The following is a 23,199-nucleotide window of genomic DNA, read 5'->3' on the forward strand; positions in this document are numbered from 1 at the left end:
GTAGTGGATAGCACTCTCGCCTTGCAGTGTGGGTCCCTGCTTCGAATCCTAGCCAGGGCATTATCTGCACGTTTGTTCTCCCCATGTTTGCATTGGTTTCCTCCGGGCACTCTGCATTCTGATTCTTTCTCTGAAGGAAGTTGAAGCCATGGATCATGTGACCATAATTTCAAATTACTGATACGTTTTAATTTCTCAAGTCCTTAAAGTGGAATGAAACCCAGCATTTCTTCTTTGATACATCATTGCATTCCAGCGGTTCTGGAGGTGTGTTTAGCTTCTAAGGGTACAATGGTTAATTTGCATATATTCAGCAGTGGTGCCTGGGAGACATCTCGAGCTCACTCCAACCTGAATTATCGCAAATTCTTTCTGTTTTAAGAAAGCAAACTCTTGTTTTCCTTGGTATTGGGCTGGTTCAGATGGAAGTTTGGAGGCGTTGCGTTCGTTGGCGTCGCGTTCAGCTGCGTTCGTGTGCGTTTGGATGCGGTCGCGTTTTTTCTTCCCCTAGGGGGACATTAGCCGTCGCGGTTAACCTCCCCTGGAAGCTACATGTAGCTTCCAGGGGCTCCTTGAACGCCAGGGAAAATCGGGACCCAAACGCCGCGTTTGTGTAAACGCGCTTGAAAGCTTGGTACAAACGCTCCCATTCACTTGAATGGGAGCGTTTAACACCAAGCCCTGAACGCTGGCTGTAAACGCTCTGCAAGCGTCCGTCTGAACCAGCCCTTAGGAAAGCAAACTTTTGTTTTTCTTAACATCTTAGTAAGGGGGCTTTTAGGACCATTGTAGTCCCTTACACAACCCAATGAGTTCTGGGTCACCATGAGCTTGCTGGTTAGTCTGTTCTTCTTTGCTCTAATAGATTATTTACAGCATATTATATGCAACTAGAACAGCATTCAAAGGGTTACACACAGAGAAATCTGGATGCATCCAAAGTTGTAGATAATGGCGTCAATTCACTAAGCTTATCTCCTGTCTTTAATAACGTTTCTAGAGTTATCACCATGGTGATGAGGCATGTCGTATTCAGGAAACATTTTACCTCAGGCAAACCTAAAGTTAACTCTTCTGTCTTTAAGTTAACTCTTTAATCCTTAAAATAACTCCAGAGTTAAAGACAGGCTGTTCATTAACTGCATGTGAAAATAACTACAGACGAGGTAACTTAACTACAGAGGAGGTAAATAAATTACAGAAGAGGTAATGTAATGAATGAAGAGATAAGATAACTCTCTCACTGTGTGGAGGTAAGTTTTCTCTTGCCTTATTATCTCCAGCATGATCTTAGTGAATTGAGGCCTAAGTTAACTGTTCAATCCTTAAAATAACTCCAGAGTTAAAGACAGCTGTTTATTAACTGCGTGTGAAAATAACTACAGAGGAGGTAAATTAACTACAAAGGAGGTAAATTAACTACAGAAGAGGTAACTTAAGTAATGAAGAGATAAAATAACCCACTCACTGTGTGGAGGTAAGTTTTCTCTTGCCTTATTATCTCCAGCATGATCTTAGTGAATTGCGGCCAATGTTATCTTGTGTTTATTTGTATCAAGTGAGGAATGTAAATAAACACTTCTCCTACACTGCCGGGTCCCCTGAACAAAGTCAGACAATTTAGAAAGCATTTCTGCTTGTTAGAACATGAATAAAGCAGTTATAAATAAAATGCAAAGTCAGCTTTCAGAGCAAAAAAAAGTGTACTTTAAGAACGTATAATTTCTAAATGAATACTAATACTTCTGCACAAAAGAAAATATGATAACCGTATGGCATATACAAAGTAGGAAAACATGTTTTTATTGAATATTATGCCAGGGTTTTATACCGCTTTAATCAGGGGCATAACTAGAAATCACTGGGCCCCCCTGCAAAACTTTGGATGGCGCTCCCTCACTTCTCCCCTCTCTTTCTGTACAGGTAAACTGCACTAACGTGCAGGCGCACGTTAGTGCAGTTTACCTGAACATTGGTTCATCGATTGGCTAGTGCACAATAGAATGTGTTTCCCCATGCAGATAAAAACAGACAGCAGTGGAGCACTGCAGGCATTTTCTCTATTAATTACAATAGCTCCTGTGATAAAACGTGCATATTTTCACACATACACACATGTTGTGCAGAAAACGCATACAGAAAACCAACAGATGAGTGTGCTCCCAGCCTCAGCTTATTACACTCACTCTGTCCATCTCTGATGGAGCAGAACTGGCTCTGCAGACTTCTCCACCACACAGCACTTGGGGAGGGGTAGAGAGGTTGGGGGCAGGGCACTGCACACAAGAGGCTGTTGCACACTGAATAGGGACTGTTTACAAATCTTTGTCAACAAACTTTGTATGATTCCTTATCAGTGGATGAGCAGATGCAGTCATTAGAACAATTGTGCAGAGACCAGAACGTTTTTCCTCTCCGTGTCCTTAGTGTTCAGTCTCTCAGGACAGGGAAAATAAACCTCTCCCCCCACGGGGCCCCCTGAGGCTTCTGGGCCCCCCTGCAGCTGCATCCCTTGCAGGGTCTATTGTTACGCTCCTGTCCTTAATAGTAATTTCACTATCTGTATGTATTCAGACTGCTGCTAAGTCTAATTTTCCCTAATGCAAAATATTGCAGCCTCAGTTCTTCTAAAGTTCTCAGTTTTAGGCGTTATTCAATTCCCCCTCCTTCTCCCTCCCTCTAGTCACATAATTTATGTTTGATTAAATACGGCGGTTGCAGCCTCCTATGTGCTTCTGGCAGCCAAAATGACAACCGCTTGATATTGGAAGAGGCCAAGTGTTAATATTTCTGAAGTCAGATCCAGAATGAACACATTTGTAGTGAATGAAAACCTCACCGGTTTATTAAATGATACCCATAGGAAATTCCTGCGAGTTTAGCTTCCCTGGATCCATTTGGAATTTTCTGACATGAACTCACAAGCCAAAATAAAGCAAGTCCAGCCTTTTTCCACACTCCACCTTCTTCTTACCCACACCTATCTCTCCTAACTCTTAACCCTTTCTCTGTCAATTTTCACTTTTAAGGTGCCCATACACTCGTCAGATTGGCAGCAGACAGATAAGAAATGCATCTGATGATCTATCTGATGCGTTTTTAGAACATTTTTTACCAGAATAGAATTCCAATAGATTTCAGTTTGAAATCTGATGAAATTCGATCTGATGGCATTTTTTTGCCATCAGATTTCCATTAAGGCCAATGCAAACTGATAAGCAATCTCATCAGATCGACCTAAATTTTCCACCCTGCAAGTTCGATGGAAATCCATCGAAATCGATCGAAATCGACCGCGATCGATCGGTCGGCCAGAAAATCGGCTGAGTGTATGGGCTGCTTTAGGCTGCTTTCACAGTGAGACGTTACAGGGGCACGTTAGTGCAGCCTGTAACACACCCCACCGCACAGTAATGAAAAATCAGTGGGCTGTTCACAGTGCCCACGTTGCGTTACATTGTAACGCTGCACCACAAGATAACGTACTGCATGCAGTATTTTATACGTGGCTAAGCCGCGTTAGACTGCTTGCACATGCTCAGTAATGTTGGGGAGGAGCGGAGAGCGGCCAGGCACGTGGCTAATTAATATTCACTGCACGGTGAGACGTGCAGTGTTTACTTCCTGGAGCGGCCGCTCTGTGCGACGATTGGCTGGCAGCACCACGTGATGCTGCATGCGTCCAAGAGTATGCATCACGGACGCTAGAGTGAGCTGCACAACGCGGCTCACTCTGATGTCCACATCCAGCACCACCAGGCGTTGTGTTAGGGGCACGTTATGCGACCATAACATCCCCTAAAACGCAACGTCCTGGTGGGAAACTAGACTTAACCTACTTCTCATCCTTCAAGTCTTGGTTGGGTCTGAGGGTAGACCCACTAAACCATCCTTGTAACCACACTAAATCTGCATGTAGTGGATTGTCTGTTAAATGGGACTGGGTTGCTTATTGGACCTCCCTAGTCTGACTTAGAGAGGTAGAGTCTATTGTGTTTCAAAACTTTATACTAAACGCTTTTTAGATTTCCATGGAAAAGTATTATGCGGACACTTATATGCCTATAGACATCTGCTGCAGGCGGAATTAGTTGTGTAATAAAAAGCTTTTACACGTCTGTGACATAAGGATGCAAAAGCACAAAACACCTATAGACGTCAGTGGCAGAGTAGAAGAATAATGTTGTCCAGATTTCTCCTAATCGATGATTGTGTTAGCCCCCATCATAGACCACCACAGTAGCATGAAGACTGTCAGAAGACATCGCTGCTTGGTTGTGCTCAGAAGCTTCCAGAGTGCAACAATGGTCATGTGACTAGATGAAGGGGAAGGCAGGAGTTAGTATTATAAAACTAACAAAGCTCGCAAGGCAGGGACCGCCTCCTATTGTTTCTTATTTTGCTGTAATTTATCATATGAATGTGTGCCACCTTTAGTGATGCCTCAAACCACACAACATCTATGTATGTATTTGTACTTGTATACCTGGATGTCCTGATTGTACAGGGTTTTGATCTACTCATGTACAGTTCCCAGTATTTGTTTTGTACTATGTACAGCGCTACAGAAGATGTTGACACTATATAAATAATAATAATAATAATAATAAAACATGAAGCTGGAAAGGGTCTTTTCAACAAGCAATGCACAGACAGTGGGAAGTCTTCCTTCTCAATTTTCTCCCTGGTTCATTTTAAAGTGAAACTGAGGCGACCCAAAGAAAAAACATTATACTCACCTAGGTAGAGGGAAGCCTCTGGATAGTCTTGAGGTTTCCTGTGACCTCCTTGCCCCCATCCGTTGCCACACACAGCTCCTCTGAACCTCTGCCCCTCTGGGAAAATTTGGATGGGGCCCCCTCCCCCCCCCCCCCTGGGGCCCGCTCAGGTCCGTTTTGAGGGACAGGAGGTGTCGCAGCATGAGGGGAGAGCATGGCAACCTACATCTGCGGGTTAAGGGGGGGGGGGGCACTCCCCCCCTCCCTCACTTCGGGCTCTCCCCTCAGTGTTGATAAACAGGAAGTAGCGTCAGACGCTTAGAGAGCGTAACCTGCGGCGGTGGAACGCATAGAGATATGCCTGTGTTCCTGCTCGCCGCTGCTGCCACCTATTTAATGCTGGAGGGGGAGCCCTGAGGGTAGAACCTGAGGTGAGGGGGGGAGGGGTGTGGCCCCCTACCAGCCGATGTAGGTGGCCATGCTCTCCCCTCATGCTGCAACCCCTCCTGCCCCTCAAAACGGCTCTGGGCGGGCCCCAGAGGGGCCCCGGACCACCCTGCGGATTGTTACTCCACTGCCTCTGAACATATCTGACAAGAACTTGTCTGATATGTTCTTGTGGCCACACTCCCCGCTGTGAACAAGCATGGCAGTATTGCACCTGCACAAATACGGCGGAGCCTGCGCAGTAAGACAGGTGCAGGACAGCCATGCTCATGCAGGAAGAGGAGGGTGGCATCCTGGGCAATGGCTGTTGACTCAATGAGGATGTGAGAAGCCTTTGATGGAACCTTTCCATTTATCATCATCTTCTCATAGTCATGCCTTTACCTGCATTGGTGTCCATTGTCCTCATTTTAGCAGCGCCTTCTCTGAAAATGGATGGAGACGGTATGTTTCAGTATGACGCAATATAGACCAGGCAAGCAGATGAAATGCTGCTGGATCTGAAGATGAATTCACTTAGGTCAGGAATTTAACCAGATCTCTAGTTATTTTTAATACCGCAGTCACTCCACCCCCTAAAGCCACCATAAATAGCCCTATGGGTGATAGTTATGGCCCAGACTGAGGAGCTCACAGAGAGTGCAAAAGCTGAGCAGGAAGCCTGCATGAAGCTCAGAGCCTATGACTCAGCATTCTGCTTAAAACAAATTATACTAAACAAGGACTATTTCTACTGTGTCTGGGGACAGAGGAGGGGGAAATAAACAAAAGTAAGTGGAGATCTGGATTACATTTTCTAAGTACCTGTATTTTTCAGGTTTTTACACTTTAACGGTGCCCATTAACAGTACATTTTCGATCGGGAACGTTTGGTCATACCCATTAACAGCCAAAATAACCGCTAGCCAGTTCAGATGAATGGAATTGATCTGTTTAATTTAATTTGGCTAGTAATGGGGGACGATCGGAAACGACCGATCTCCCGTTAAAAATTGTACCATGAATGGGCACCTCAAACCTCCCTCTTACTCTGCCTTTCCAAAGGGCACCTAAAGTTGGAGTCTCCATCATTATGGGGTCATGGAGATGTCGATGCTATATAAATACTAAATAATAATAAAAATGTTTCTGACATTAGCTGCATGCTTTCCTGACCAGAAAGATATTCAGGATGCCAGGCAACTGGTATTGTTTCAAAGGAAAGAAATATGGCAACCTTCATATTTATTTATTTATTTATTGTATTTATAAAGCGCCAACATATTACGCAGCGCTGGTCATATGTCTTAACCCTTGGGATTCCTTTGAAGGGAGATACTGATTAAAGCGGACCTGAATTTAGAAGGTTCCTTTCTGCTCTAAAAGATACACAACAGCATAATAACATTAAGGGGCATTTTTCAGATTTTTTAAGCGTGGTGATTTTCAAGATCGCCCTGAAAGCGCCTGTGCAATGATTGCCAATGACAAAGTTCACATCTGAGCGGTTTGATTCCGATCCGCTCAGATAAGCGGTGCTTGGGCCATTTTTGAGGCGATTCCACCTCAATGGAAGGTACAGGAAAAACGCTCACAAAATCGCTCTGTGCAGCGATTGCGTGAAGGTTTGTAAGAATAAATACATTGCATTTATTCTTTTCCGTGTCAAAGAGTTCAGTTCCTGACTTGCGTCAGGGAGTGAATTAAAAAAATGCTTGAGAAAAGAGCTTAGAAAAGCGCTTTTAACAAACCGCATCGTCCACCCAAGTGCTGGGAGAGGGAAAAAAAGCCCACACGGATGGACATGCGAGCGGAATGCAATGGGAATGAGGCCTTAAACAAAAAAACATTACTTTGTTGCAACTAATACAAATCCTAAAATATACCTGCACTGTTTCTACTTCCTGATTCATAGAAGCAGACATATTGTTAACACCCTGTGCTTTCAAATGAGCTTATCTGCCATCTCTGCCATTGGCAGTCATGTGACACAGGTAGAGATCAAATTACAACTAGTGGTTAGTCACAGATGAGGGGTAATTAAACAGGCTAAACTCTCTAAACACATACATGGTGCATGTTTCTATGTTTTCCTTCTGTTCTGTGCAAGAGTTCAGGTCCACTTTAACAAAACATCTTATCCATTCAGTCGTGTCCGACTCTTGGCGATTCTATGGGTTAGCTCTCTCCACGCTGTCCGATCTTGTACCATTTCTGCCAGTTGCCTTAAGCTTAATCCTGTGTCAGCTTTGATGGTGTCAAGCCAATGCGTTCTCTGGTGGCCTTGTCGCCTTTTGCCACTGATCAGTCCTAGCATTAGGACTTTCTCTAAGGAATTTGATCTCATCACATGGCCGAAATATGTGAGTCTGAGTCTGGTGATCTTGCCTTCCAGTGACATGTCTGGTCTTTTACGTTCCAATACTTCTTTGTTCGTTATTCTTGCTGTCCATGGAATCCGAAGCAACCGTCGCCAGCATCACAACTCGAAGGAGTCGATTTTTCTTCTATCTGCTTTTCTTAGGGTCCACCTTTCGCAGCCATACATGGTTATGGGGAAAACAATGGCATGAACCAGTCTACATTTGGTCGTAATGCTAATGTCTTTGCTTTTCCAAACTTGGTTCAAGCTTACCATCGCGTTTCTGCTGAGGGTTATCCGACGTTTTATTTCATGACTACAATCACCATTTCGATCCATCTGAGAGCCGAGGAAGGTGAATTTCTGCACACACTCAATCTTTTAATTGTCAACTGCTATCTTGATATTGCCGTCACCCACTGTTGTCATGATCTTGGTCTTTTTGATATTCAGGTGGAGGCCGAACTTTGCACTTTCATCTTTGATTCGATTAATCAGATGCTGCAGACCATCCGCCGTTTCTGAGAGAAGAGTTGTGTCATCAGCATACCGAAGGTTACTGATGTTCCGTCCACCAATTTTCACGCCAATTTCTTTTTCCTCAAGATCCAATTTTCTCATGATCACTTCGGCGTGAAGATTAAACAGGAAGGGGGATAGGATACAACCTTGCCTCACACCTTTACCAATTTTTAACCAATCCGTGTCTCCATAGGGTGTTCGCACTATGGTTTCTTGGCCGTCATATAGTGATCTTATCAGCTTAACCAAATGGCACTCCCAGTTCACCTAAGGCTTTCCACAGCTTATCGTGTTCAACACAATCAAAGGCTTTTTTATAGTCGATAAAGCACATATAGACATTCTTCTGATATTCATGGGATTTCTCCAAGATCCATTGAAGATTCTCAATATGAGAACGTGAGTGCCACGACCTCTTCTAAAACCTGCCTGATTATCAGGTAACTCTCTGTCAATGACTGGATTGAGGCGTTGATGTATGATCTTAAAGGGGAACTGAAGTAAGAGGTATACGGAGGCTGCCATATTTATTTCCTTTTAATCAATACCAGTTGCCTGGCAGCCCTGCTGGTCTATTTCTCTGCAGTAGTATCTGAATAACACCAGAAACAAGCATGCAGCTAGTTACATCTTGTCAGATCTGACTTTAAAGTCTGAAACACCTGATCTGCTGCATGCTTGTTCTGGGGATATGGCTAATAGTATTAGAGGCAGAGGATCAGCAGGGCTGCCAGGCGACTGGCATTGCTTAAAAGGAAATAAACATGGCCATATACCTCTCTTGTGCGGTAATTAGCGCAATCTTTAGAATCTCCCTTCTTTGGCAATGGAATAAAAACTGACCGTTTCCATTCTTTTGGCCATGTGTTGGTTTCTGGCATATTGCAGTGATGGATGCAATCGGTCTGAGTCTTAGCATTTCAAATGGGATTCTGTCAATGCCAGGGGCCTTGTTGTGGTATATTAGAAAGTCCAACCTGAATTATCACAAATTTTTGTTTTCCACAGCATTTTAGTAAGAGGGCTTTTTGGTCCATTGTAGCCTCTTGCACACTCCTGGGAGTTCTGGTTCACCATGAGCTTGCTGGGTACTCTGTAACTCTATATGCTGTAACAGTAACACAATAATTTGGACATTTAAAACAGGAAACCTTCACATTTCTTTTTTTGATCTGTATTTATTTTATGATCCTTTTTTTTTTCTTGGTAATATGTTTGCGCTATTATGAAGGCAATAGCGATAAATGAGTCCTCCTAAGAACTTGATGCAGTTCATGTGCCATCTAGTGGCAGTAACAAAGTAGAGCATGCTTACTACACTACAGTATAATACAGTACTGACACGTGCCTAATGATGCCAAATAAACTAGTTTATAAAATTCTATTAAGGCCACGAAAAGCCTATATACAGTGATTTACTCTGGTCACTCAGATTGATCATCTTTCTAACTGCCAATTAAAAGGACATACTGATTGGTTAATGTTGACGGCACAGCTGGTACTTTAAAAAAAAAACCGTTTACTGAGGCATCTTGGTCTTAGTTATTTTACAATTAGGTTTTACTAATTAAAAAATTCATGCATTGTGTATTTAAAGGATTATCTATGGCCATTTTTTGGGATATGCCTGGAGGAAATCTGCATAGACAGATAGACAACATACAAGTTCCATGCAGATAGTACTCTGTCTGTGAGTCAAACTTGGGACTTTAATGCTGCTTTTAGTATCTTTACCATAATGTTTTTATTAAAATAAATAAATACATTAATACATATTGTATCATTATGTAAGTAATTGTACTATGGTCTAGTTGGGGGTGATTTGAACTCATGAGGTGCTGGTCATAAAACAGAAGCACTATATGTGAGCCACAGCTTCTGCAAGGAGCTGTGGCTCACAAACAGGCCTAGATGGGGGGATACATTAACCATTTCACAACTGAGGGGTTTTACCCCTGAAACACCAGCGCGATTTTTCCCTTTCAGCGCTGCTTCCATTACTGTACTGATGTACTACGATTGGTTATTGGGGACTGGAGAGTCCCCATAACCAATCATTGTACTGCAGAGCCGGGGTGTGTGCGCGCGCGCGCGGGTCGCGGGGGCGCGCGATCGCGGGCTGCAAGTTTGTTTACCTTGCATTGTTTTGAATGAAGACGGCATTTGTTTGAAGCCGTCTTCATTCTACTCGCAATCGGCGAGGCTAATTGGATTTAGGAACGCTTGTTCCTAACATCCAATTAGTAACCTGCTGTGCGGGCTGGCTGGAGTGTGCGCGAGAGTTCCCCGCCCACTCCCAGGCAGTAAACAAACAAGTGCGCCTTTCTCCGTCCCTGGGGGTGAAGCGGTGCGCAGAGGGACGGAGAAATTTAGCACTGGGGGGGTGAAGTGGTTAAAGAACAACTATCAAAGAAACAGTTTTTCTGTAAAATCCACATTCCTATAGAGGTTTTAGCTTTGTTTATCAACTGTATGTAACGATTGTGTAGGCATCAGGGGGACGGGAGGCAGAGCTATACTATGTATCTAAGTTACACTTCTCCCTGGATTTAAACTGTTTACTTTGGCTGCATACCAGAGAGAGAGAGAGACACACACACAGACGGGATCAGGCACACAGCTGCAGCTGATGATTATTTACAATATTTGAAGCTACATGTCCCCTTTCTATCATTCTGAACTCATTTTAGTATTTTTTGCTGCTTGAGGCAAACTTGTGAGGATGCACCAGACCCGCCCCTATCCCCCCCCCCCCACACACACACACACACTTTGGATTGATCTCATATCACCCGCCCAAACATTTTCACCCACAGTGTAGCCAGGTATAGGTGCCCAAACTGTAGCTGCCCCAGTATAGGTAGCTAGTATAGTTGCCCCCAGTATAGGTAGCATATTTGCCCCAGTATAGGTAGCTAGCATAGTTGCCCACAGTATAGGTAGTATAGTTGCCACCGTATAGGTAGTATAATTGCCGCAGTATAGGTAGTATAGTTGCCCCCCCAGTATTGATCGTATAATTGCCGCAGTATAGGTAGTATAGTTGCCCCAGTGTAGTTAGCTAGTACAGTTGCCGCAGTATCAGTAGTATAGTTGCCGCAGTATCAGTAGTATAGTTGCCCCAGTATCAGTAGTATAGTTGCCCCAGTATAGTTAGCTTGTATAGTTGCCGCTCGTGTTACCGTCTGAGTCTTTTTAACCACTTCAGCACCCTTGCTATGCATATCTACTCCCATGTATACTTCACTTCAAGCCCAGGGGCGTAGATATGCATACTGTTTACTTACTGCCGCCTCTCACGGTCATCGCATGTCTCCCATTCGCATTCGCCACAATCCTGTCCTTTTGTGATTGGGGAATGGGAAACAGCTATTCCCAAACCGATCATCCGCAGGCTCTGATTTAAAAAAAAAAAACAAAAACCCTGAGATATAAACAAGTTGTAAACATATTTGGTTCCATCTTCTATTTTTAGAACACGGTAGTGTAGCACCATCTTGGGGCAAAAAAGTAATAATACACCCAAATACATTTTCACATAGAAAAATAGAATGCATTTTTTTAACACCTTCCACCCCTACCCCATAGTTACCAAAATAAAACACTTGTTAAAAAAAAAAAAATGACATCATTAAAAAAAACAACATACAAAGTTACCTTAGCGACTCTTTTAATATGTATGTCATGAGGTTATATTACTGTTGCTTTTGTAAATAAAGGCTTGTAACTATTGTTACCTTTATTTTAAAATGAAATATTATGACCATAAATTGTACTAGGAACACAATTTAAATGTTGTAATAACCAGGACAAATGGGTAAATAAAATGTATCTGTTTCATCTTCAATAGCACATTTTATTTTTAAACTACAATGGCTGAAAGCTGAGAAATGGCGATTTAAAAAAAAAAAATTCTTCTTCTTTCCTGCAGAATGCATATAAAATACAATAATTCTTAGAAAAAAGTACTTCCCAAAGAAAGCCTAGTTTACCTCGCAAAAAAAAAAATAATATAATGTCAGTGTGATAAGTAGCGATAAAGTTATTTGCAAATGAATGGAAGGAGCGTGATGTGAAAATTGCTCTGGTTTTGAAGGTGAAAAAACCTGTTGTACTGAAGTGGTTAAAACACAAAGGCAAACTTTTGTTTTGCACAGAATGTCAACCGTGCCATTTTCTTCTTCGGCAGAATTTGTCATGTGATCCCACCAAGCAGATACTCCCGCTTAGTATTTCCTGTTGGGAATACAGTGGAAAAAGATGTATATCTGGAACAATAGCTATGAATCTGAAGCAGAGTTTAATCATTTTTTTTCTTCATCAAAATAAGTTTCAATTCAAAGTAAAGTGGGGAACCCCCTTAATTCAGATGTCCCTTTAATGGAATGAGAAGCAGAATCCCTCTGAGCTCACACTGTGCATTGCAGAGCATACATTGTGCATTCATAATAATCTTCTTATGTTAGAGTGACAGGAGTGGAAGGGTGCCAGCTATGTCCCAGCACTACTTTGGCTGAGTCTGTGTTTGTGGAAATCTTGGGATTTGTTCTGATCCTTCTTCAAACACAATGACAGCAAATGCAACTCTGCAGACAGCGATGTGTGAACACTTTAGCTTCTACATAAGTTGCAGTATGTGTTTATGTATTGTGCTCACACAAGGCATAGACACACTGCAGATCTACAGGAAGTGATGTAAACAATTACCTTATAGGAACTACAGAAGTCTTTCTGTCATCCAACACTCAGAGCCCAGCTGTCAATTTCTGAGGCAAGCAGGAACATTAGTGGACTACTATACTGAACATATTTGCATTTATGTCATAGAAAAAATAATGTTAGTAATTCTACTGAGAGCTTCCCATCTTTCAAAAAGCATGGGAGTTAGGGTTAGGCACTTAGTGCAGAGTGTTAAAGAGAAACCGTGACCAATAATTAAACTTTATCCCAATCAGTAGCTGATGCCCCCTTTCCCATGAGAAATCTTTTCCTTTTCACAAACAGATCATCAGGGGGCTCTGTATGGCTGATATTGTAGTGAAACCCCTCCCACAGGTCATGACAGTTTCCTGTCTGTGAACCTCATTGCGTTGTGGGAAATAACAGCTGTTTACAGCTGGGTCCAACTGCCAAAAAAGCAAGCAGCATCTTCTTCCACTGACATCACCTGCCAGCAGTAAAAATTAGTGATGATCGAACACCTAGATGCAGGGCTGTGGAGTCGGAGTCGTGGAGTCGGGCAATTTTGGGTGCTTGGAGTCGGAGTCGGGGAAAAATGCACCGACTCCGACTCCTAATGAATTTGTAACTGTAATTAAAATAGAAAATATGATAAAATGTTCTATTTCTCAGATAATAGTAATTAAAAATAATGTATATATACAGTAATAGCTGTGCTTAGTCCACAAAAGTGAAATAAACCAATCAAAATTAGTTACTTGTGCTGCTTCAATAAAGCAGTCCCCGTATTTTTAAGCTCAGATATACATATCTGATTGTGACTGTATATATGATGTGTACACAGGAATCTCTTATATATACACTAAATAACATCTATGCTGTAAGAATAAAGCCTGATGTGTAGCTATGTCACTAATAGAGATGGTCAACGAGATGGAAATAATTCTGCATTGATGCTGATTTATGCAAATGTATGCACTCTCTTTGCTGATGAAATAAAATAATTTGATATGTTATTAGAATTTGGTTTGGTGACTACAAATTAAAGGGTAACTGAGACGGATGAAAAGTAAAGTTTTATACATACCTGGGGCTTCCTCCAGCCCCCTTCAGGCTAATCAGTCCCTCACTGTCCTCCACCACCTGGATCTTCTACTATGAGTCCTGGTAATTCAGCCAGTCAGCGCTGTCCGGCCGCATGCCGCTCCCACAGCCAGGAACATTCTGCACCTGCGCAATAGTGCTGCACAGGTGTAGTATGCTTCTGGCGGCGGAGTGTGTGCATGCGCATTACGCTTGACTGACTCAAGTACCTGGACTCATAGCAGAAGATCCAGGTGGTGGAGGAGGACAACGAGGAACTGATTATCCTGAAGGCGGCTGGAGGAAGCCCCAGGTATGTATAAAACTTTAATTTCATCTGTCTCAGGTTTACTTTGTTACACAGTAGTACTATACTCTACAGATGCACTCCCCACAGAGCTGCAGGGAATCCACTGAGAATGCTGTGCACATTGAACACAGAGGTGTTGTCTGTTTACAATCTCCTCATTCCCCTGCAGAGTACCTGCACATCATTCTTACATGTACCCACACTTACATTGCCTAGGGCCTGATAGATGTTCTTTGTTCCGGTTTGTACCTTTTACAAGTACTCTTACCAAGGACTAGTTTTAGTCTAAGGGGAATAAATATAGTAGTCTACATATCCTTCTCACTTCAGTTGTCTTGTAAAATTCCTAAGCGTTGGCAGTTAAGAGACGAATTTCATGTTACATACTTTTAATCAACAAAATTGTAATATGCAAATTAGAGGAGTCGGAGTCGTGGAGTCGGAGTCGGTGGAATCCTAAACTGAGGAGTCGGAGTCGGAGTCAGTGGATTTTTGGACCGACTCCACAGCCCTGCCTAGATGTTCGGGTTCGGTTAGGTTCGGCTGACGACATCCAGCCCGCAGGGGGAGGGTGGGCAGGCCGGCTCTCGGGAGGACCGGCGCCCCCTGGTGGCGGGAGGGGGCAGGTGACGTCAGCCGAACCTAACCGAACCCGAACATCTAGGTGTTAGATCATCACTAGTAAAAATGTCACCATGTGGGAAATGTCAGAATGTAAATCAGGGAGAGGAAAGATTTTACAATGGGCAAACACTGACAAAATCATTTATACATAATTATTGTAAAAATGAAGCACTTTTTTATTACATTATTTTCACTGGAGTTCCTCTTTAAGGTTAGAATAGGTGCCAGGTAGTGCATAGAAAACTATTGGTAATTTAACTGCTTCTGTTTCCAGAACGTAGATTCTACATCCTAATTAGTGCTGCTGCGGTTTTAGGACATAGAATTTACGGTACGTCCTGCATTAAAACTAAATTAAAACTAGTTAAATTACCAATATTTTACTATTTGTAGCACTCCAGGTGCATTTCCTAGCATTTTTTTTGCACTAAATGTATTGAGTATTTTTCTCTGATACTATGACATAAAAAACTGGTTGTAAAGTACTGAAGGATTTGAATGTCAGATTTCTCACTTTCTTATCACTGTATTAACTTGTATCTCCTATTAGACAAGACAAGACTCACAACATTTATACTGTATTGCCCTTTTCTCCTGACGGACTCAAAACGCCAGAGCAGCAGCCACTAGGACTCTCTATGGGCAGTAGAGATAGGGAGTCTTGCCCAAGATCTCCTATTGAATAGGTGCTGGCTTACTGAACAGGAAGAGCCAAGATTTGATCCCAGGTCTCCTGTGTCAGAGGCAGAGCACTATCCAGCTATTGCCTAAGCTATGTACACACAATGGAAAGCTGTGCATCAGATTTGACAGACTGCTAACATGTGTGTTGTCTTTTTCAGGTGATCACATTCGATGCAGGAGGTGTTAGTGGCCACTCCAACCATATTTCCCTGTACAACGCTGTAAGGTAAAGTGTTTTATTGTTCTCAAGAGGCAGCCCCATAAATCAATACTGTCCTGACATTATTTTAACTGAATACTATGTCCATAGCCAGAGCCCCTTTTTCTCAAGGCTTCTTTGCTCCAGCCCAGCACAATGTATAACTAATATCACTACCTCTCAACTACTCCACCATATCTACCAACATCACTTTAATTTCCACCACCATCATTCTTGCCATCAGCCCTGCACATACCTCATCTCCAACTAAGTTCTGAGTGGTAAATAAAGCAGAATTGGAGTTCATTTTTTATTTTGACCGAGGTGGGCACAAAAAATGAAAAAAGTAGGCTACCTGATCCGCGGGGCTGAGCAGATGAGGTAGCCGCAAAAAACGCCTCTCCCGTGGGCCACAATGGCCCACTTTCACTTTCGGGACCTATAAGTCTCGATGCTGCACTGAGAGACCGTGTGTCTCTCACAGTGTGCAGGGAGGCAGGAGGCGCGGCCAGGGAGAGAAAGCTGCCCAATGGCAGCTCAGGAAACCCTGCAGGAACGCCCCTGGTGGGCGTTTTGAACAGGGAATTCCTCTCCACTCTGTTTACCTCTGAGTTAGCGACAAATCTTGTTGCTAAACTCGCAGGGGCTATAGCGCAGCGGTGGGGGGGGGGGCAGAGATCGGTGGTTGGGGTACACAGAGCCATGTTATTAGGCAGAGAACATGGCTCTGTGTCCCATCTGCCCCCTGAAGATCCTACTCGGGTACTCTTTAATTTCCCCCTTTGTTAGTAAATAAATTAGCACTACCAAATCACAATGAATCTCTTCAAAAGCCTGCATGGTCCTGTGATTGGCATTCACTTGACTTGGAATACACTGCCTATTAGTTATACATTTATTTGACTACATTGCCTATTTATTGCATATTACTGTATTATACCACACTTGACTGTGAGATCTCACGGCCCATTTCTGTTTTGTGTGTGTCGCAAAGGGGTCACGTTTTCACTTGCATCTTCTGCGCTTTCACACCTAAATTGCTTTCCTGTACACGAAAAAAACAGCTTTTTGCTGATCGCTGGCGATAAGCAAAATGCTACCAAAGCACACAGTGTGAACTAGCCCTAATACCTTTAGACGTAGAACTTAAAGAAGCATGTAGACCAGATGTCTCTGACTGAAGTCTGACTGGATTAACTGCATGCTTGTTTCAGGGCTGTGACTCAGGCATTACTGATGCCAGAAGATCAATAGGACAGCCAGGCAACTGGTATTGTTGCAAAGGAAATACCTATGGCAGCCTCCCTATCATTCTCACCTCATGTTCACTGTAAAGTGTAACTGTCGGGCATAAAAAAATAAATCAATTCTTTATTTTTATCTTGTAAACAAGTAATAAGGATGCTTACCAGACAATCCAAAAGTTAAAAATCACAATTACTTTTCTTGTTGATAAATGATCATTCCCCAGTTTACCTGACTCTTATTTGCTACATTGTCGCACAAAGCAAGTTGCAGAGCATGCTGGGTTGTCTTTTTTTGCTTCTCTAGTTCCCCTCAGACTTAACTAATGCAGCCTGATTGGTTAAAGCCTCTTTCCCTCCGGTTTTCCCCTCCCGCACCTATGTTCCTCTCTGATTGGCCAATATTTCTCATGCTGAGACAATGCACTTCCTATAGTGAAGGGCGGGCAAATCAGGCAGAGGGGAGTAAAGCAGCCCATACACTCAGCCGATTTTCTGGCCGACCGATCGATCCCGATCGATCGATTGCAAATCGGTTGGCCAATCGACCGATCGACGGCCGATTTCGATCGATTTCGATGGATTTCCATCGAACTTGCAGGGTGGAAAATTTAGGTCGATCTGATGAGATTGCTTATCAGTTTGCATTGGCCTTAATGGAAATCTGATGGCAAAAAAATGCCATCAGATCGAATTTCAATAGATTTCAAACTGAAATCTATTGGAATTCTATCCTGGTAAAAAATGTTCTAAAAACGCATCAGATAGATCATCAGATGCATTTCTTATCTATCTGCTGCCAATCTGACGAGTGTATGGGCACCTTAATGCTAGGAATACGTGGTGCGTTTCTGCGGCTCAATTCTGCCGCCCGATCGATTTCCCGCTCGATTTCGCGCCGGATTCTCTTCCATTCGTTTTTCTTATCTTTTCCCATTGTTCGATCAGGCAGGTGATTGGACATGTCGGAAATTATCAATCGAGCCATCTAAATAGCTCAATCGAGCAGCAAAAACGTACCGTGTATTCCCAGCATAAGGGAGGAAATACAGTAACATGAGGATTGCTTCAAAATAGCCACAGCTAAATTATGAAATTCTAAGAAGGATTTTCTCTTTTTTTACTGTAGAAAAATCACAAAAATTAAAAAAGTGGACAGTGCAATACATATGTTATGTACATAGAGCAAGTATTTATCTACTTATATATGTGTTTTTTTTTCTGAGATATTATTGCTGACAGCTCCTCTTTAAGGCTCCCTGCACATTCCGATTTTTAATCGATTTTTACATCCGATTTAGATTTTTAATCGTTACTGCATGCTGTGTTTTTTCCTCCGTTTTTCTGTAGATTGCATTCAGGGAAAATCGGAATTGCAAATTGGAATCGGAATCGCAAAACGGATTTGCAGTGTGCAGGGAGCCTTAGACATGTATATGATCTGTCAGTGTCAGAGGCCTTCTGATGCAGCTGTTATGGTAGGACGTTGACATTTAGCCACCCTGAGCTTATCAGCCCATGTAAGGTGCACTTCAGCCCTCAGTAGCCAGGATTGGGGTCCTTCTTGCTTGTCACATGCAGTACAGTACTTAAATTGCATTTCAAGTGTTTTTCCAAATTTCAGGTAAAGGTCTTGCTCAAAGCCTAGCTAAAGCAACATCCGTGCTGTTCTGCGGGGCTTTCAATTGTGTATCTAAAATGTTCCTACTTCTAAACTCGCCCACATTAGTGAATGCAGTTTTGCTGGTTTCCATGGTGACGGTTGTGTAAGAGGCCATTCATTAACCCATCAGCAGATGGGTATCAGGAATACTATGGCAGCTGCTTTCTATGGGCTTGGATACCAGGCTTTCAGAGCGCGTCCAGGGCTGTGATTTACCTCTTCTGATTATTACTTGCACCAGAACTGGCTGCTCTTTTCAGCCTGTACAATTCACAGAAGGTGGCCCATGTGTTTAGGCCTAAAAAAACACGCACTGTCTTTTGGTGCAATTTGCCTTTTTTTAAATCTAAAAAAAAAGTACAGCTTCCTACATTCTGCACTTTGAGCTGAATATTTGTTTTTAACAGAACACAGGTTCCATAAATGGCATATGGCCCACACATCTACAGTATACGTGACGTTAAAGGAGAACCCTAGAATGTGCTAAATAGAAGTGTGTCCCCTTAGCCATTTTTAATTACCTTGCTTATGATCCCATTGCCCAAAAAGTTGGGACACCGTGTATAGTGTAACTAAAAAGCCAATGTGATGATTTACAAATCATGTAAATCCTATATTTTACCATATTTAAAATACTATAAAGACAACGCACCCCTCTTCCACCACCGGTGTCAGAAGAGGATGCTGGGAGTGCAGCGCTGCAGGTAGATGAAGAGAGGAAGTCGGTCCAGCATTTGGAACAGGTAACTATAAAAGCTCTCTACACCTCTCTGTATAATCTACCTTACCTGCCAGGTAGCATGTATTAAAGGGGAACTGAAGAGAGAGGTATATTGCGGCTGCCATGTTTATTTCCTTTTAAGCAATACTAGTTGCCTGGCAGCCCTGCTGATCCTCTGCCTCTAATACTATTAGCCATAGCCCCTGAACAAGCATGCAGCAGATCAGGTGTTTCAGACTTTAAAGTCAGATCTGACAAGACTAGCTGCATGCTTGTTTCTGGTGTTATTCAGATACTACTGCAGAGAAATCGACCAGCAGGGCTGCCAGGCAACTGGTATTGATTAAAAGGAAATAAATATGGCAGCCTCCTTATACCTCTTACTTCAAGAGTAACTGTCAGGCTGCAAAAGCTAATTTAAACCTCTATTCTCCTGTGTTAAACAGTTTAGAAGGAAGCCAAAAAGGCAATACTGAAGTTAAAAATCTCTCTTACTATGATGTGTGCTGAACAGCAAGGCTCTTTATTCCCAAGCTCCTAAGGAGGATACAGGCCGCATAACAGATACTGCAAAGCATTCTGGGGCTGCCTCTTCTCCCCACTGCAGTACCTTGGGTCATCCCCCTTCATTTCCCTATCACGCCCTAAGGCTGCTTTCTCAGTGAGACGTTACAGGCTCATGTTACAGCAGCTTGTAACAGCAGCCAGCACTGAAAAATCACAGGGCATATGTTCCGTTAGAGTATACTGCATGAGTCCGCTATTGTTCCTAGCCACATGGCTAATTAATATTCACTGCACAGTAGTGTTATCCATTACGATCTTTTTTGTGAGTGGAATCATTAGGAAGCAGGGAGGATATGACATCACAATTGGCTTCACAGGAGACAGACAAACATGGAACCTGCCATGAGCTGTCAGGAGCATCAATCTCTGCAAATACTATATAAAAATTCTGTGAAATCCAAACATGGACAGAGAAATGCATATGTAATGTAAGTACAACCAATATTTAGCTACTGATATATTTGTTTTTTTTCTCTGAGACCCTATAGCTAACAGCTCCTCTTTCAGTTCCCTTTTCATTTAAAACTATACTGGCCAAAAACTGAGAAATAATGATTTGTTTCCATTTCTTTCTTAAAGAGAATCTGTAACGTTAAAACGTCCCCTGGGGGGTACTCACCTCGGATGGGGGAAGCCTCAGGATCCTAATGAGGCTTCCCACGCCGTCTGCCGTCCCTCGGGGGTCTCGCTGTAGCCCTCCGTACAGCGGTGACGTAATATTTACCTTTGCAGGCTCCTGCGCAGGCGCTCTGGCTGCTTTCGCTCCGAAGGAGGCGGAAATACCCGATCTCAGTCGGGTCCGCTCTACTGCGCAGGCGCAAGTCTCCGGCGCCTGCGCAGTAGAGCGGACCCGACTGAGATCGGGTATTTCCGCCTCCTTCGGAGCGAAAGCAGCCACAGCGCCCCCGCTGGAGCCTGCAAAGGTAAATATTGAATTGAACAGTCGGCACAGTCGCCGGCTGTTCGGAGGGCTGCAGCGAGACCTCCGTGGGACAGAGGACGGCGTGGGAAGCCTCATTAGGATCCTGAGGCTTCCCCCACCCGAGGTGAGTACCCCCCAGGGGATCTTTTTGTCGTTACAGAGTCTCTTTAAGCTTCCTGTTAAAATGGATTTAGAATAAAATAATTCTTAGCAAAATGTACCCTTCAAATAAAGCCTAATTAGTGGTGGAAAAAACAAGATATAGATAATTTCAGTGTGATAAGTAGTGATAAAGTTATTGGCGAATGAATGGGAGGTGAAAGTTGCTCGGATGCATAAAGTTAACAACCCTGTGAGCTGAAGTGGATAAACAATTTTTTTTTAGTAGAAAAATACATATACAGTATTTCAACAGATCTGTACATCACTCCTGAAAGGGGGACAAATGAGGAAAGAGGGACAGAGGGACTGGGCTCCCAAAGAGGGATTGTCCCTCCGAAAAAGGGACAGATTGGAGTTATGCAATGGACGTATGACTATGGTAGTTAGTAGATTGTGAGCCCCTCTGAGGGACAGCTATGTGACAAGACAATATACTCTGTACAGTGCTGTGGAAGATGTTTGCTCTATATAAGTACTAAATAATGATCTGGGCCAGGATAAGGAAAGATAAGGTTGAAGGTCTCGGTTCTAGATACATCCTGTGGCCCCGGTTCTAGATACATCCTGTGGCCCCAGTCTAGTGGAATGTGACTCTGCAGTTCAGCTCCCAACTACTTTGATCTCAGCCCAGCACAATTGTGGCTTCTCAGCAACCCTCTGGAGTTTGCATTGAAGTCTTCATTCCCATATAAGGTATGGAGATACTTTAGCTAATACAATGCTGCAAAATGGACTCTGAAAATTATTCTGAGATGAGCCTGAGATCAAAGCAGCAGATACCCAATTTTCTAAATATATATATTCTGATATCGGTCTACTTCTAGCATGATAGGTTTAAAGAAACTGCACTGGAGTGTGATTAGCTGTTTATTTCCCCTCCACTTTCCATTTCATTGCCTTCTGTATGACATCCTGCCACACAGGTATGCTGTTTATATGATGGTATGCACAGTCACACTGAGGATGCAGAGTTTTGCTGTGCTCCTGGGACACCGCTTGCAGCAGGTAATTGGAGTTGGAGCAGGCAGAGATAATTTCCAGCACAGGGCATCCCCACCAAGGACAAGGTTCATCATCTCAAACAGCTTCTTCCCAGGAGAGGCAAGGACAGGACTTTCATCTCTCCTTCTGTCACATGAGGCTCTGCTGCTCCATCTCTGTCACTCTTGTACACAGAAAGTTTAGATGCAAACACTATAACCCTTGTACAAAAATACCCAAGCTCCCCAGTGTGAGAGGAGCTTGCCAGGGCTGTTAAGCTAAATGAGGATGGCAGAGTCATTGTGGACAAGACTTTATATTCCATTCAGTTTAGTGTCACTCAGAGCTCAGTGAAACTAAATGGCTGTATACACTTCTGCTAAAGCCGGTGTCAGCTGATGATGTGAAGTAAGTGGGCTCTATTTTACGTGTGTGTGTATATATAGCTTAAAGCAGGGGTGTCGATCACATAAGGGGCCAAAATCAGAAACAATTACTTGAGGGCCACAATGGTTATTAAAATGTAAAGGGGGGAAACCAGAAAACCGTGAGCTGTAATACCTGAACGTGGCCACTGCACTGCACTGCTGTGCTCCTCTGGATGAGCCAGTAGCTAGCTGTCATCTGCAGTGAAAGAAAGGTGGCAATGGAGAGCAGCAGCCTGTGCTGTATGCTGTATCCCACAAACCTGCTTGCAGCAAACTGGAATTTACATGTGACACCCAGGCCAGTGGATGGGGTTGGAGTGGAGGGATGGCAGCTCTCTAAATATTTAAGTGACTAACCCCTCTCCTATTTCCAGGTCAGGTTTGAAGCATTGCAATCTGAACTCAGACGCGTGGTTACAAGGAGAGGAAGACCAGGAACATGCATGGAATGGGTGGAGAGAGGGCGTGGAACGGGAGGTGAATGGGTGGGAATGGGAGGCTAATGAGCAGACTAAAATGGAGAAGGTCTGCCTATTCCTTTTTATCAGAAATTGACCAAGCAAGTCAAATACTGCTGCCTGCCGGTGATAACATGGGCCAGGGGGCTGCAGATACAGAAGTGAAAGGAACACAAAGGTGTGTTAACCTTTAAGGAACATACCTGCATATGTAGTTCAGAGTGGCCAAACTCACTTCAGAATTGCTTTAAAACAAACCTGAAATGAAAATAAATTCAAGAGATAATTCATTGTATGTGTAGCAGCAATGGTATATAGCTTTCCTTCTGTATTTTATTTTATCATTTATTTACAAATTATTTTCTGGGGTTTTATTGAATCTCTGAAGTCTACAAAGTAGCCATGATAATGTGACCTAAGATTTGGTTCAGTCAGTTACTACAAA

At 43.1% G+C, this 23,199-nt stretch overlaps 1 protein-coding gene across 2 annotated transcripts in view; it reads left to right on the forward strand.

Annotated features, from left to right (window-relative positions):
* PIGL (phosphatidylinositol glycan anchor biosynthesis class L) overlaps positions 1-23,199 on the forward strand; it is a 225,813-nt gene that overhangs the window by 154,241 nt on the left and 48,373 nt on the right. For both annotated transcript variants that reach the window (XM_068270357.1, XM_068270356.1), the window contains exon 4: positions 15,568-15,635. In XM_068270357.1, coding sequence (XP_068126458.1) covers positions 15,568-15,635 — 68 coding nt within the window. The remainder of the gene's footprint in view (positions 1-15,567; positions 15,636-23,199) is intronic.

This window comes from Hyperolius riggenbachi, chromosome 2, assembly GCF_040937935.1.
Source record: "Hyperolius riggenbachi isolate aHypRig1 chromosome 2, aHypRig1.pri, whole genome shotgun sequence".
Taxonomy (NCBI): Eukaryota; Metazoa; Chordata; class Amphibia; order Anura; family Hyperoliidae; genus Hyperolius; species Hyperolius riggenbachi.